The 13,468-nt window shown below is 42.2% G+C and overlaps 1 protein-coding gene across 1 annotated transcript; it reads left to right on the top strand.

Moving 5' to 3' along the window:
• Positions 1-4,947: 4,947 nt before the first annotated feature.
• she (Src homology 2 domain containing E) lies at positions 4,948-12,615 on the top strand. The gene is made up of 6 exons (XM_079227717.1): positions 4,948-5,531; positions 6,086-6,212; positions 8,293-8,547; positions 8,778-9,126; positions 10,629-10,748; positions 11,471-12,615. Exons 1-6 carry the CDS (start codon positions 5,085-5,087, stop codon positions 11,661-11,663), a joined length of 1,491 nt encoding a protein of 496 aa, XP_079083843.1. The 5' UTR covers positions 4,948-5,084; the 3' UTR covers positions 11,664-12,615.
• The last annotated feature ends 853 nt before the right edge of the window (positions 12,616-13,468 follow it).

The raw sequence follows: 13,468 nt of genomic DNA, 5'->3' as shown, positions 1-13,468 counted from the left end.
AATTCTGAGCGATGAGTAATTCTGAAACTATTTTCAACGAGTCACACCTATGTCATTATTAATGATATGTCACTGTCAGCCATATACGTCACTGCCTGAGTACTGAACTGAACACATCTGATATTACACTGACCGACCGATCACGCCTTGTGATAAGTCACATTGTGAGAGCTCATCCCCATGTCTATTACACTGGTACGGTTCATTCAACTCACGTTAAACCCATTACAACACTTCCTTCTTGACCGTGGCACCTTTTATTTCCTCTCAACAGCTTTCCAAGGTGAGAGACAGAATTGGGTTGGGAGAGTAAAAGGGAGGGTGCGGTGAGAAATAAAATCAGTGCCTTGTGTGATAAAATCCAAAGTCAAGCTGTATACAACCCCCCATGTAAAGAACTGACTACAAAAGTAACCATCAAATTGAAGATGCACATGCACCCATACATTATTGAACACCGACAAATACATTATCATTTTTTCATGCAGATTTTGGAATCTGTTTGACACAGTCCAGCCAGGCCAAGAGCTAGATAGTGTCAGCAAAGATAGCAAAGATGGATAGTTGTATATGTCCCTGCTGTGGAAGTGAAAACTAATACACGGAAAGCGTCTTAGCTGACAGTAAGCGAAGCAACAAAACAGTGACCTTTAAGGATATCTGTGTGCTCGTGGTGCAGAAGCATCGTCCGCAGACGGACCTGATCATCAGTCGTGCACAGCTAGTTGATTTTTTTCCCCACCCTTTGGGAACCACAGAGGAAGCACCATGTCACAACACATTTGTGCAGTCGAGCATGAAGTCTGCAGCCTACTGTCTTCACAGCAAGGTCAAGCATGTCATGCACCGACGAGCATGAGGGCAATGTTGAATTTATGGGAATCTGAACCAGAACGATCTGTAGGGTATACTTGTGCAAAACTGTCGTACCCATAGGTAGATGTGAGGTAGTGACAAGACATTTCTCTCTTCCTATGCTGATCTGTAGTTTAATTTTTCTATGTCAGTGAGGTAATGCAGTCCCAGCTCCAAGAGGAACAGGGGTGAGGGGGAACTCATCCTATTGTCCAGCTGATGTGGGGCAGAAAATGAGGGCAGCAATCCTAAGAATGCCTAAACAATGCCTGTGGTCTTTTATTCCCTCCCTTACACCGTTTATCAAATTACAACAAGTTTGTTTTAAAACTGAGCTTTTCGTCTGCATGAACTCTCCCTTTTAGGTTTCTCCCCAAAGCTAATGTCTTTCTAAACAACCTTTTCCATTTAGAAAGTAGGATACAGAGCAAGTTACTCTCTAAACCCATTTGGTTATACAGAGTCTGTGCTGCCACATTAACATATCAGTCACACATTATGTTATTGCTTTCTTTATATGAAAGAAACACTGACTCTGTATCCTTTAGAGAGGAAACAAATCAATTAAATGGAGATTGTGTTCTTGTTTGCGGTTCCTCATTGTGAGGATGTGTTGCTTTTATCTAATGTGATAGTTAACATGATAGGAACATTTTGATTTTTCGTGATGTTGGGTCATTCTATAGATCAAGCAAATAATTAGGTAAATAATGGATGGATTGATGGGTAATAAAAAAAAAAGTAGCTACACCCATAGCATTATTTTTAGCAAGCTTTCAAGCAAAGGTCTCTTGTATCATTAATAGGATGTGACTCTAACAACAGTCACGTTACCCTGGAGGTACGCTGACGGGCTCTCGGCCTCTGGCCTCAAACTTAATTCCGGCACAGTAAATTGAATTGGAGCCGCTTCCCTGTTACGATCCGAGATGGAAAATATAATTCGGAGATTAGCGCAGGTGAGCAGAGAAAGGGGACAACGGCAATGTCTAATCAGGAAAGTGCCTCTGCTGACCTGGGATCAGATCATCTCTGATCCGGCCTACAACAGAGACCGCTAGAGCAAAGCAAAGGCTGAAGGTTATTTGAGTCTCAACGTTTGCATGTGCTGTGTTTAATATAATATGAATGTAACCAGACTTAATTCTATGTACGAACAAGATTTCACAGTTTATCAGCTTTTAGTATAGAATGTTTTAACAATTTGGACATTGACAATGTCTGATTATTATCCATCATAAACACGTTGACTGTTTTTCTTCTTCAATTATTATTTGAGAATGTAGTCTTTAATATTATACATTTCCCAAGCTGTAGTCTTACATTTGCTGAGAATGAGAGTGCCAGTAAAAGCTCGTAAGTGGACCATGCGTTAAGGTTTCTATGTCAAAATACTGTTGTTGAGGTCAATAATGAACTTTCATTTGTCGATGACATAATGGAGAGAAGAGCAGCCAATACACAGATTTGTAAATTATATTTTTTTGCTGGATGAATTCATTTAAATATTGAATCAATCACCAAAATTGTTGTCAATACATTTTAGACGATTGACTTATAAATTAACTGTTTCAGCACTTGTATACAGCAAACTATTAATTCAACACGGATAAGCTGTATACAGTAGTTTGGTTCTTTTCTTACAGGTGAATCATTAAGATTTACAGGTGTAACATGAAAAATAAAAAAAAAATAAAAAAAAATAGGAGCTCAAGGCTTCAGTGTCCTTTAAGGACAGGCAGCCTCTCAGTCCTCAGGGTATCCTCCCTCTCCATTACATTCTTGACTTAAAGAGCGGTCAATCTCTTTCTAAACTTGCCCCTGCTCCCCTTACACGCTCAAACAAACAGCCATTTATTCCTCTTTTCAAATCCACAGAAGTTCATTGGCATAACAAAGAGATACTTCAGTGTTACCAAATAGTACACAAATGACACCATATTAGGAGCACATAAATACACCCCTCCCACATTCCAGACACTTGTTTCTCTGTCCTTTACACTTACACAGGCCGACTGTGTGTGTGTGTGTGTGTGTGTGTGTGTGTGTGTGTGTGTGTGTGTGTGTGTGTGTGTGAGTGAGAGAGAGAGAGATTGATTCATGTGAACCTATCTGCACACTACAGTTGTACCTGAATTAAGATTGGCTATAGGGTTCAACTTTTTTGCACTTTTTTTAAAATAATACTTTGTCAGCATGGTCAGTGGCTTAGCAAGTGCAATGCTATAGTTATTCAATTGTATGACACAGTCCATAAGCCATCCCCAACACTTCAAAAACTATAATCTGCCCTTCTTTCTTGCTTGCATCATCAGTTTCATCTGACTGAAGCCTACTATTGAATCTGTGTCACAGACCTGCTCTTCTAAAAATGTCCTTGAGAGGTTGCAGAGAATAACGTTACATGTAAGACTACCTTATTATAAAATTATCTTATTATTAAATGATATAGATTGCAGGGGCCCTCTTGTGTCTTAAACACTAACATTACGAGGAGGAGACACATCACTGGCAGCAGGTGACGTTACTCTACACCTGGATAGCTTTTCAATGTGAAGTCGATCATTACAGGACTTTCTAAACGTGTGGTGACCCTGAGCTTATACTTGTCCGTCTGCAGACATGTCTCACGTGTATTTCACATCACAGTAAGAGGAAAGGTTTCCTGACGTCACGTTAGCTGCCCTCTGTCCTTCGAAGCTACCGAGCTAACGTGAGATACAACACGGATACAATGCTGGAACAAATCCTTACTAAACTAACTTCAACAAGGAAAGAGGCTTCAGGAAGCCAACGGCAGACGCCTTCTCCAGAGGAATAACTGTCTGACAGCTCGCGGCTGTCTGGTTTAGCTGTCTCGCGATGTGAAGTCCAACAACAAACGTAAAGTTACCTCTTTCTCTGTAGTTGTTCTTCCTTTGCTCCTCTTTAACACTTCGCTTCCTTTATGTCGGTGAAGATTCAAATGTTTTCCATCAAAGTCCACGCAGAAAAGTGGGTGGAATAACAACTCCTACGCAAATGAACGCAGCAACAAGTTCATTATGCGGCGACTGCAACCTGTTACCTTTGTCGGGGATGTAGAAGTCCCGCCCGGTCTCTCCGGAGGAAGCGCTGTGATTGGACCAGCGAGCGGACAAAGGCGGGACTATAGATATTGGCTACGTTTGCTATTGGTGGAATATTTACGTCAGTCAGTCCTTGTGCTCGTCTACTTTTCGCTGTTAATCAGAACTTAAGATACAATAGACAAAACAAAAACTACCGGCATGACCCAGATAAAAGTTAAGCAAACATTTTTCAGGACGAAGGTGAATACGGAGTGGTGCCGACATGTGCTTGTTTGTCTCCAATTTACCAGGAGATGGCGCAATTATCTACCCGTTTGTGGTTCAACTGCACCATCCAGCACTTGGACACAAAGTTCTGACTCTGAGCTACAACTGCATGACCTCCAATAACGTGGGACTGCAGCTGAAAGGGTGTCCAATGTGTCCGACTGCTACTTTACAGATATTGTATTATGTAAGTGGTTGGCGGTTTGCTTTAATTAAGGTGCCACTTAGCTTGCTTCTATGATTATTTTATAATCTAATTTCTGTTTTGGGACATTTTTTTTCAAATTGGGTCAAACCTGTCACAACCTGTAAACTATTAATCTCAGTTGGTTCTCTATTGAAATTATTACAGTAAAGCTCCTACTCCGCCCCGCACACACACAGCCCCTCCCCAATCTCCAGTGACATCCCACAGTCTGTGCACAGAACGTTCCTCTCCATCTCATCACCTCGACAGGCTGGACACATCACCTTACGCTCCGGGAATGGGAACTTTACTGGGTTCAAAGAAAAACTTTGAGTTCTTTCGCATTTACGCTCTACAGAGGCTACTTTTCAAATTGCAGGGATAGTTGTTACTGCAGGTACAGAGTGACAGCAACCAGGGCCTCTGGCCAATGACTTCCAAGACACACCGGCAGTTGTAAGGGAGTTTTAGACGCTTGGAATCAGTTTAAGACCACGAAGTCTGAAATTGACGAAGGGGAGATTCTTGTCATTTCAGTCAACAGTTACTGAACCAAGGCGTGCGTAAAATAGTTGTGCGTAAAGTTGGAGGTGACGCGCACGCTCCAAAGATAGTTGCAGTGGGGCAGCTAACGCAAGTACGTGCAAAAGACAACAGGTTTGCTAACTTTTAAGACTGTGATCAGTGTTAATACCTTGACAGCCATGGCGAGATGGTTCAGAGATTTCCCGATCAACCTAAAGAACGGAAATGAACGGGTCCGCTCGGCCTCTGAATCTGGTCCACAAACTCGCTTCAAACCTTCGTGTTCTCGTGACAGCCTGAAAGGAATTCAGCGCAAAGATGGGGGGGTTGCGGGTTTACTGGCAGGGAGGAACAGGAAAAATTCGGCTACAGAATTGGGTCGTAGCAACGTTGGATCTGGTGGGACAGTCTGGGATAGTCTCACACCTGGAAAAGGTCGCAAAAACTCCAAGGTCGAGACTGGGACGTCAGATGAGAACCGTCATGTTAGGACCACTAGTTTGGCGCACGCTTACATCAGCAGGATGATCAAGGTGGATAAACATGACAAGACCCCCAAACTCAACGGGATAAGTGAACAGAAGCTGCCCGAGAACGAAAAAGGAAGATCTGACATTAAAACAACGGTGAGTAACTTCTTAAAATGGAACACAGTTAATCCAAGCCTCATGTGTCCCTTTTTCATCATCATATATTCATGCTATTTGTTTTTTTGCTATCTGAATCAAACACACCCTGGCAGAAGCGGTTGCAGCAGCATGCAGATACAAAGTCAATATTTAATTGTGGGTTAAATCAGTGCTGCTCTTTGTGTTTCCCATCCACCTCAGTTCATAACTCTGTATTCCGTTTCCATGTTCTCAAAGAATACAATGCAGTTTCGCTACATTGTGTCACATCAAACAGGCAAACACAATGTGCTGACCTCTTTGAACTCTCTCTGCTTGTCTCTCTATTGCTTGTCACTTCATCATGGATACTACACACACACACACACACACACACACACACACACACACACACACACACACACACACACACACACACACACACACACATACACACACACACACACACACACACACACACACTGTATCAGATCCCTCTCCCCCGGCCAGCTCTGTGGTCTTCGGGTAAATGTAACATCTGAACGCTTTCTGACAAGTGTTTTACCTCACAGCTGATTATCCTGGAGGACTACGCAGATCCTTTTGATGCAGAGAAAACCAGGGAGCAGAGGGAGGCTGAGAGAGCAGGAGTGAATGATGGGTACATGGAGCCTTATGACGCTCAGGTCATCATCACAGGTGAGTTTAGGATCATTATATATATATATATATATATATCAGCAATTACAATCATCGAAGGGCCAAAGTGGCATCATCTGGACTGCAGAAAAACATCTATACATTTATCTTAACACTCGTTGTTAATCTTTGGTAATGTAAATGACATGAAAGTCAAGGAATGCACAGCTAAGGGTAAATCTAGACCCTCAGTCTCTTTGCTGACTTCCCTCCCGGCTGGCGGTTGCCGTAGGAACAGTGTTTTGCAGGGACAATGGGTGCAGCTTCCTCTTCCAACTTCCTGTCTCCTGGCTCTGTTTCCTTTGCCCCATTCTCTTGATAGGAAGTTGGCCCCAGGGCCCCCCTCCCACTCCCCCCTCACACACATAGACACACACATTTATGATCCCTTACGTGTGAAAAGAATCAAAAGACCCCTCCACCCCTCTGCAGAACCTACAGGTCCCCCCCCTGGTCTCGCCCAATCACTTCCCAGCAGCCAGGAAGTGGCCTGGTCAGTCAGCCAATCAGCAGCTGTGTTGACCTTTTCTTCCTGTAGCTCCATTGTTTGGTCACACAATAGTGCAGACACACAGGCTACCTGTCAGACAGTAAAGAAACACAAGTGAAATTCCCCTAAAATTTAACGACACGTCATAACAAACCTAATATAGAGATCAAATCACACTTGACAGGCAGATTTGGTAAATCCGTCTGTTCTCTGTAAACACATGTATAAACCTACAAATGTTATCTAAAACAAGTGAGGATGCCGTATACTAACTAAAACCTAAACATCATACAACACTCTTATACGCATACCACTTTGTGACGAGTTGATGGACCAACTTGCCAGTCTACTTAATGAAGTAATAGAAATGTAAAAGAATAGCGTTTGTGTCAGACATCTGTTTTGACATTCTCCTTTTTCTTTTGTATAGTACTTGATATACATATACATTTACATCAAATATTACTCATCTCTGTGAATATGGGACAGAAACGTCATGCAAATGAATACTGGGAAGCTTGCAGGCTGTTCATGCCTGGCTATCCGCTTAATTTGGTGATTAGTTTTTTTTTATAAAATACACACAGTTGTCAGTTTCTAAGATGCATCTTACCAAAGCTAATGTAGCTAAACAACAACTTCTCAGCAATAAATTGAACGTTCATGAAGGTTGAACTAATTAATTTTAATTTATACCATTATAGAGAGATGTTGATTAAAATTGATAGCAATTTTGATTGTTGTAATCTATTAATATATGTTGTCAAAGCGCAGGCACAATATTAGACACAGCATAAATAAGGACCAACAGCGCCACAAACTACAGCCTCCTAAATGATCATTAAGTTGAAACAATATCTCTCTTGAATAGTTTCAACATAACCCTCATGAATGTTGGATATATTACAGGACTGTTGTATGAGACTGTATTAGTGTAAGCTAAGTGTATCGCATATAGATAGATCAGTGTATAATTTCAAGGAAAACATGTGTTGTGAAAGGTTACACTGGAATGGAAGAGCTCACCGTTGTTGATCCAGCTCAAGCATATGATTATTTTACAGAATCATGGTGTGAATGTAGCTGAATATGATATGAACAGATAAAGCAGCTACTTTTGTCATATTATGAATTTGAATTTGTTTGAGGTTGGTTGATGTGTGGCAACTCAAACAGAGAGGGATACTCTAAAAATAAAAATAGTAATATGACTTTGAGCTAATGACTGCTTTGTCTATGATCCGTGAGAAAACACATACACATGTCTCAGGGCTTAGTCCCAAAGAAAAAAGAACAGTCAATTCAAGGTCCCTAAAGACTTGCAACACTGTCACTTGCTTTGTTTAAAATGTCTTCTTTATGACATTTTGAGGCCAAAGAGGCCCTCCGGTAGGTGGTTATTCTATCAAAACACAGGGGAGCCAATTTGGTCTCAAAACATTTCTAAAAGAAAGACAGAAAGAATACATTTAAACAAGAACAGATGGCAGTGTCCTTTAGGAGATACAATGTGTGCCTAATATGACAAACTGTATGTGATAATCCTTCATCCTGATGCCATTTACTAATCACATGACTACTGTGCTACAGAGGTTCGTAGACGTGGTTCCAAAGACCTCCTGAAAGTGTGCGTTCTGCTGGACCGAGGCAAGAGGGAAGGGAAGCTGGACGAGGGAAAACCCACACCCCCAAACATCTACGACACACCGTATGAGGGCGGGCTGGAAGGCGACAGTGGGGGGGTGTGGATCCCTGTCACACGGCCAGAGTCTGACGTCCGTCCCGCCGGAGAGTACGAACTGCCCTGGGAGTGGAGAAAGGAGGACATTGTTCGAGCGCTGTCAGGTAGAGAATGGGAGAGAGGGATGATGGGAAGGGGGTTTAGGGTGTGGAGGAAGGATGCCATGAGTTGTATTTGTTCAGTAATGCCACAACATTTTTGTGTTTGCTTTAGAGAGGAAACAAAACAATCCTGCTGAATACATTTCCAGAGATATGTTTACTTTGGTAGCTCTGGCATGCTTTAATAGAACCATATTATAAAAGGTTGATATGGTCTCTCCTGCATCCTTCAGCTCAGTTCGAGGCAGTGGATTGTTCTCCCACTAAAGAGAACGGTTCCACCTCCACCCGCCAGCAGCAGCAGCAGCAACAACACACCCTGCGGCAGAAGAACTGGAACCAAAAAATACTCGTGCCATCTTCTCCATCCTCCTCTTCTTCTTCCTCCTTTCCCTCCTCTCCTATTCTCAAACTCTCCCCTCTCTCTCCCCCATCTCCCTCCTTCCCCACCCTAAAACTCTCACCCCTCTCACCCGCTTCTAGTCCCAACAAACTTTCCCCTCCATCTCCTACCTCCCCCAGTGCCCCATTGGATGGGGAGGCAGCCAAAGTGGACCCCAGCCTGTACCTGGAGAAACAGAGGTAAGGAGGGAGAAGACTTACTTATCCATAGGAAGGAGGCAGAGATATAACGTTTTTTAATGTTAGTGAGGGAAAAATAAGAAAGCTTTTGCACATTGAGTTATAGCTTATAAACTTTACTGGATACTACTACTACTACTACATATTGGCACTATTAGTTCATCATCAGCCCAAAGTGCAACATGACAAACCAATGTATGCAAAAACCTTAGGACACCATGCTGACTTCATGTTCAATAATACACTCAGGATACAATACGCATACATCACATCATTGTATACAATTCAATAGACCCCACTGAAATACATTTAAACCAATTAAGGAGAGGTAATGTATGTATACAGTCAAGTGAGTTCGTAAATACTCTAAATACTCTAAAGTAGTGTTGTATTTTAGTCTTCTGGTAGACTTGTGATCTACCCCAAACTGCAAGTTCAACCTTGAACAGGATTAGCGGATTGAAGGAATTAAACAAATGCGACAAGGGTTGAGCCATTTGGTTGCCCTGATGTTATGTCTGTGTATTATTAGTTCTTATCAAAATTAACTAATTTTTCTGAAACTCTGCAGAGTAAATGGCACTTTGTGTCCCCCTGTCTACTTTCTGTGTTGCTCCGCTTGTGTCTGTTAGGACAGTAACGAAAAAGCATTTTAGTTTTTTCTTTCTCTTAACTATCTCTGTGATAAACTCTGGAAGAACAGCGCCCTCCACAGTTTTGGTTGAACATTAATTTCCCTTTGTAAAGGTTGTAAAGCAGTAGTAGAGTTGTAGATTACCTCTCACATCAGATCTGGTGACTCACAATGTTAAATCCAGCAGAGGCTGCAAATAGTCTTGGCCAAAACCACATATATTTACACATCACACATTAGACATTTTTAAGTGAGGTTTGCTGTGATTTGGCCAGCAGCAGGCCTTGAGCACATCCTCATGATAAGGTGCTGAACATAACAGCTGGATGGAGATGAGGCGAATAGAGAGAGAGACTCATTTTAGCTGCAAACCTTCTGTCCTCATCTCAGTAAGTACGGCCTTTCTTTTCAGATAGGGGACATGTGGGGGACTTGCTCAGAGCGTATTCCAACATGTGTCCAACATTTGTTCCTCTCGTGTTGTGGCTGAATGTCGGTGTGTTTTGCCTTCAAGAATCAAGGTCACATTCAGTCTAGTTATATTATGGCTCTAGCCTGTAGCCTAATAGGCCTCCCTATTAGGCTACAGGCTTGTTCGTTTTATTGATCCCTTTGCCCTCTCAAGTTCACCTTTGACATCGTAAACTCGTTCAGGTCCCCATATACGTCAGGCTGATTTACGGAGACTGTAAATCTGTGTCTGTGCATTTCGTTCCTCCCGTCAGTCTCGTACTCTTTTTCTCTGTCTCGCATCATCACCTATCATTATCTTGACATCTGATTTATCTCCATATGTCGCTGCGCTATATGTCAATGATCTGCTGTCTCTTTTCTGCGTTCCCCCCCCTCCTTCCCTCGCCCCTCCAAGCTGGTACCATGGCAGTGTGAGCCGGCAACAGGCGGAAGCTCAGCTGCAGCGCTGCAGGGAAGCCAGCTTCCTGGTGAGGGACAGCGAATCAGGAACCAGCAAGTACTCCATCGCTCTGAAGTGAGTTCACGGATGTGTGTATTTCATTTGAGTGTGTTTGTTGATGAACACGGTAAAGATACGCTATATAGTGCAACTTGTACATATTCATTCAAATACATTGTTGTCAACTTTTATGTTGCTGCATCATAATCTCAGTTTTTCCTATGCTGAGTTACAACGGTGACATCAAATAGGATTTTCAGATTTTAAAATGTAGTTAAAAAATGTCTATTGTGTTCTAGAATGTGTTATATACTGCACACAATATATTTAGGTTGGAGCCCAATGCCTTTGCCTCCACAGAGATTGAGGAATTACTAAGGTGTTACAGCATCGTGGTGGAAACCTCTTAGGCGTTAATGCAGGAGAATGTGTCATTTATAGAGTTGACACTACTGATAAGTGTGCCAGTAACAGGTTCTCTGGATAAAGGATGAAATCCTGTGGTGCAATTGTGTGTACGTACGTGTGTGTGCGCGCATATGCATGCGCCTGAGTGCACATTTGTTGTAAGCTGCTCATTCATTTGAGAGTCCACATCATTAACCCCATTTACACATCCACTGAACTCTGTAAAAATGCACAGCCTCATTTGGGAAGAGATAGATAAGAGAGCCTATTTCTTTAGTTACAACATTATTAGGTTTCCATTCATCAGCATCGTATGTATAACTCTTGCTGTGTGTCTTTTCCTTGCAGTTGACAATATATCTTTATTTTTTCGCTACCTGTTCCATTAGGACCAGTCAGAGCTGTGTGCACATCATTGTGGCCCAGACGAAGAGCGTTAAGGGTTTGGGCTTCACACTGGATCAGAGTAGCTGTGTCTTCTCCAGCATCCCTGAGCTGGTCCACTACTACTGCACACACAGACTGCCCTTCACTGGAGCAGAGCATATGACCCTGCAGCATCCTGTGACCAGGCCGCAGTGAACATACTGTACAAAAAGGACGAACAAACACGCGGGGACAAAAATATACATGTACATACATGTATTACACATACATGCACAAATGCACACAGACGTAAGCACATTAACTTGTCAATACATGTGTACATACATACTCAAAAATATGCTGCTTAGGATCGTCCTGCATACTACCTTGTTCATTTCAAATGTTTGTATCTCTTACATGCGCTACAATGATCAAAGCCATACATTACATTGATGACATTGTTATAGTAGTATTTGTTTCCAGTCTAAACACCCTCCTGAATGTATTTATAGTTACAGGAAAACCATCCCTTCTTTTGTCTTTGTTTGCCCCATTGTCTTGTCCATCTGCCCCGCAGGCATGAAGCTGTTTTGGCCAATGCAGTATCATTGATTTATGTAACACCTGAAACAATGCACATGAAGCCCTGCACTTAATGTAACCAATTGGATATTTGAGAGGTTTGTAATCTCCTCTTAGACAGAGGTGGCGACATCATGAATTAGCTCCATGCCAACTAGGCGTGGTCTGTGAGGTCAATACACCTGATTAGAGTATATTCATTCATCCATCTGACATTTCAATCCGCCTATTGATCTATCCTGAAAATTAGGCTCATTCGCCAACCTCTGTCTGTCAAGAGAAAGAGCTTTATTGATTTGGCGATTAGAACTAGTAAAGTGGGAGGGGTCTTATAACATTACAGTACCCTGTCAGCCAAATTGTTTGAGTGTGTGTAAAATAAATATGGGAATGTCAATTCATGTGCATTCACTGTATGAATCTGTGATGAAAAAGCTATCTTGCTTTATTGTGAATGAACTGCAAACTTAACCCTGAAATGTATCTACTGGATGCATAAATGATGTTGGATTTTTTTCTACCGCACAATGATGTGGGTTGTGTATTATTGTTGTAAGACTTTTATTCAGTAAAGAAAATACATTCATGTTAACTATGGACAAACAGTGTTATTAATAGACATGCCGGCGGCAAAGTCAAAGCATAAGTTCAAGAAAAAAAGCACTGAAACAGAGACGAGAAGTTAACCAGAGCACACAGATCCACTGTGTGCTTTTCTCTTGTAGCTGTAAAACCACTGACCTGAGTGTGAAATCAATTACAGTTACACACACATGCAACCTCATGCACACACACACCTATGTGTAGCCAATACACACAGACAAACGTGTGCACACACATAAGCTACACACACAAAATGCATACATGAATAGTGCACACACAAATAGCATTTACTCACACAATCCGAAAGGTGGTGAATTTACAGAAAACCGCAACACACACATGAAGCTTCTCACAAAACAGAGAGGAGCTTTATCCTCACAATGATGCATGGAAGCATGTGTTTGTGGTAAGATATGTCTAACCAGTAAACACCAGTGTATTGGTATGCATGAGTATCTCTTCGAGTGTGTGTGTGTGTGTGTGTGTGTGTGTGTGTGTGTGTGTGTGTGTGTGTGTGTGTGTGTGTGTGTGTGTGTGTGTGTGCGTGCAAGCGGGAATCTGCCAATGTGTGCACCCATGTGTGCATTTATGTATGTGTGCAGTCCTGTAATGTGTGTGGTGTGTGTGTGTGTGCGTGTGTGTGTGTGTGTGTGTGTGTGTGTGTGTGTGTGAGAGAGAGAGAGACCGAATTTCTCTGTTCAGGGATTACCAGGTTGCCATGGTGATTAGTTAGAGTGAGGTAGGGCCATCTCGACAGGGGAGGAAGAGCGGGAGGAGAGAAGAAGAGTAAGAGGGAGGAGAGACAGGCTGCAATATAAAAAGAGCTATGAATAACC

This window comes from Taurulus bubalis, assembly GCF_910589615.1.
Source record: "Taurulus bubalis genome assembly, chromosome: 12".
In the NCBI taxonomy this organism is placed as follows: Eukaryota; Metazoa; Chordata; class Actinopteri; order Perciformes; family Cottidae; genus Taurulus; species Taurulus bubalis.
Note: the sequence above shows the minus strand (reverse complement) of the source record. Positions and strands in the feature narration are given on the sequence as shown.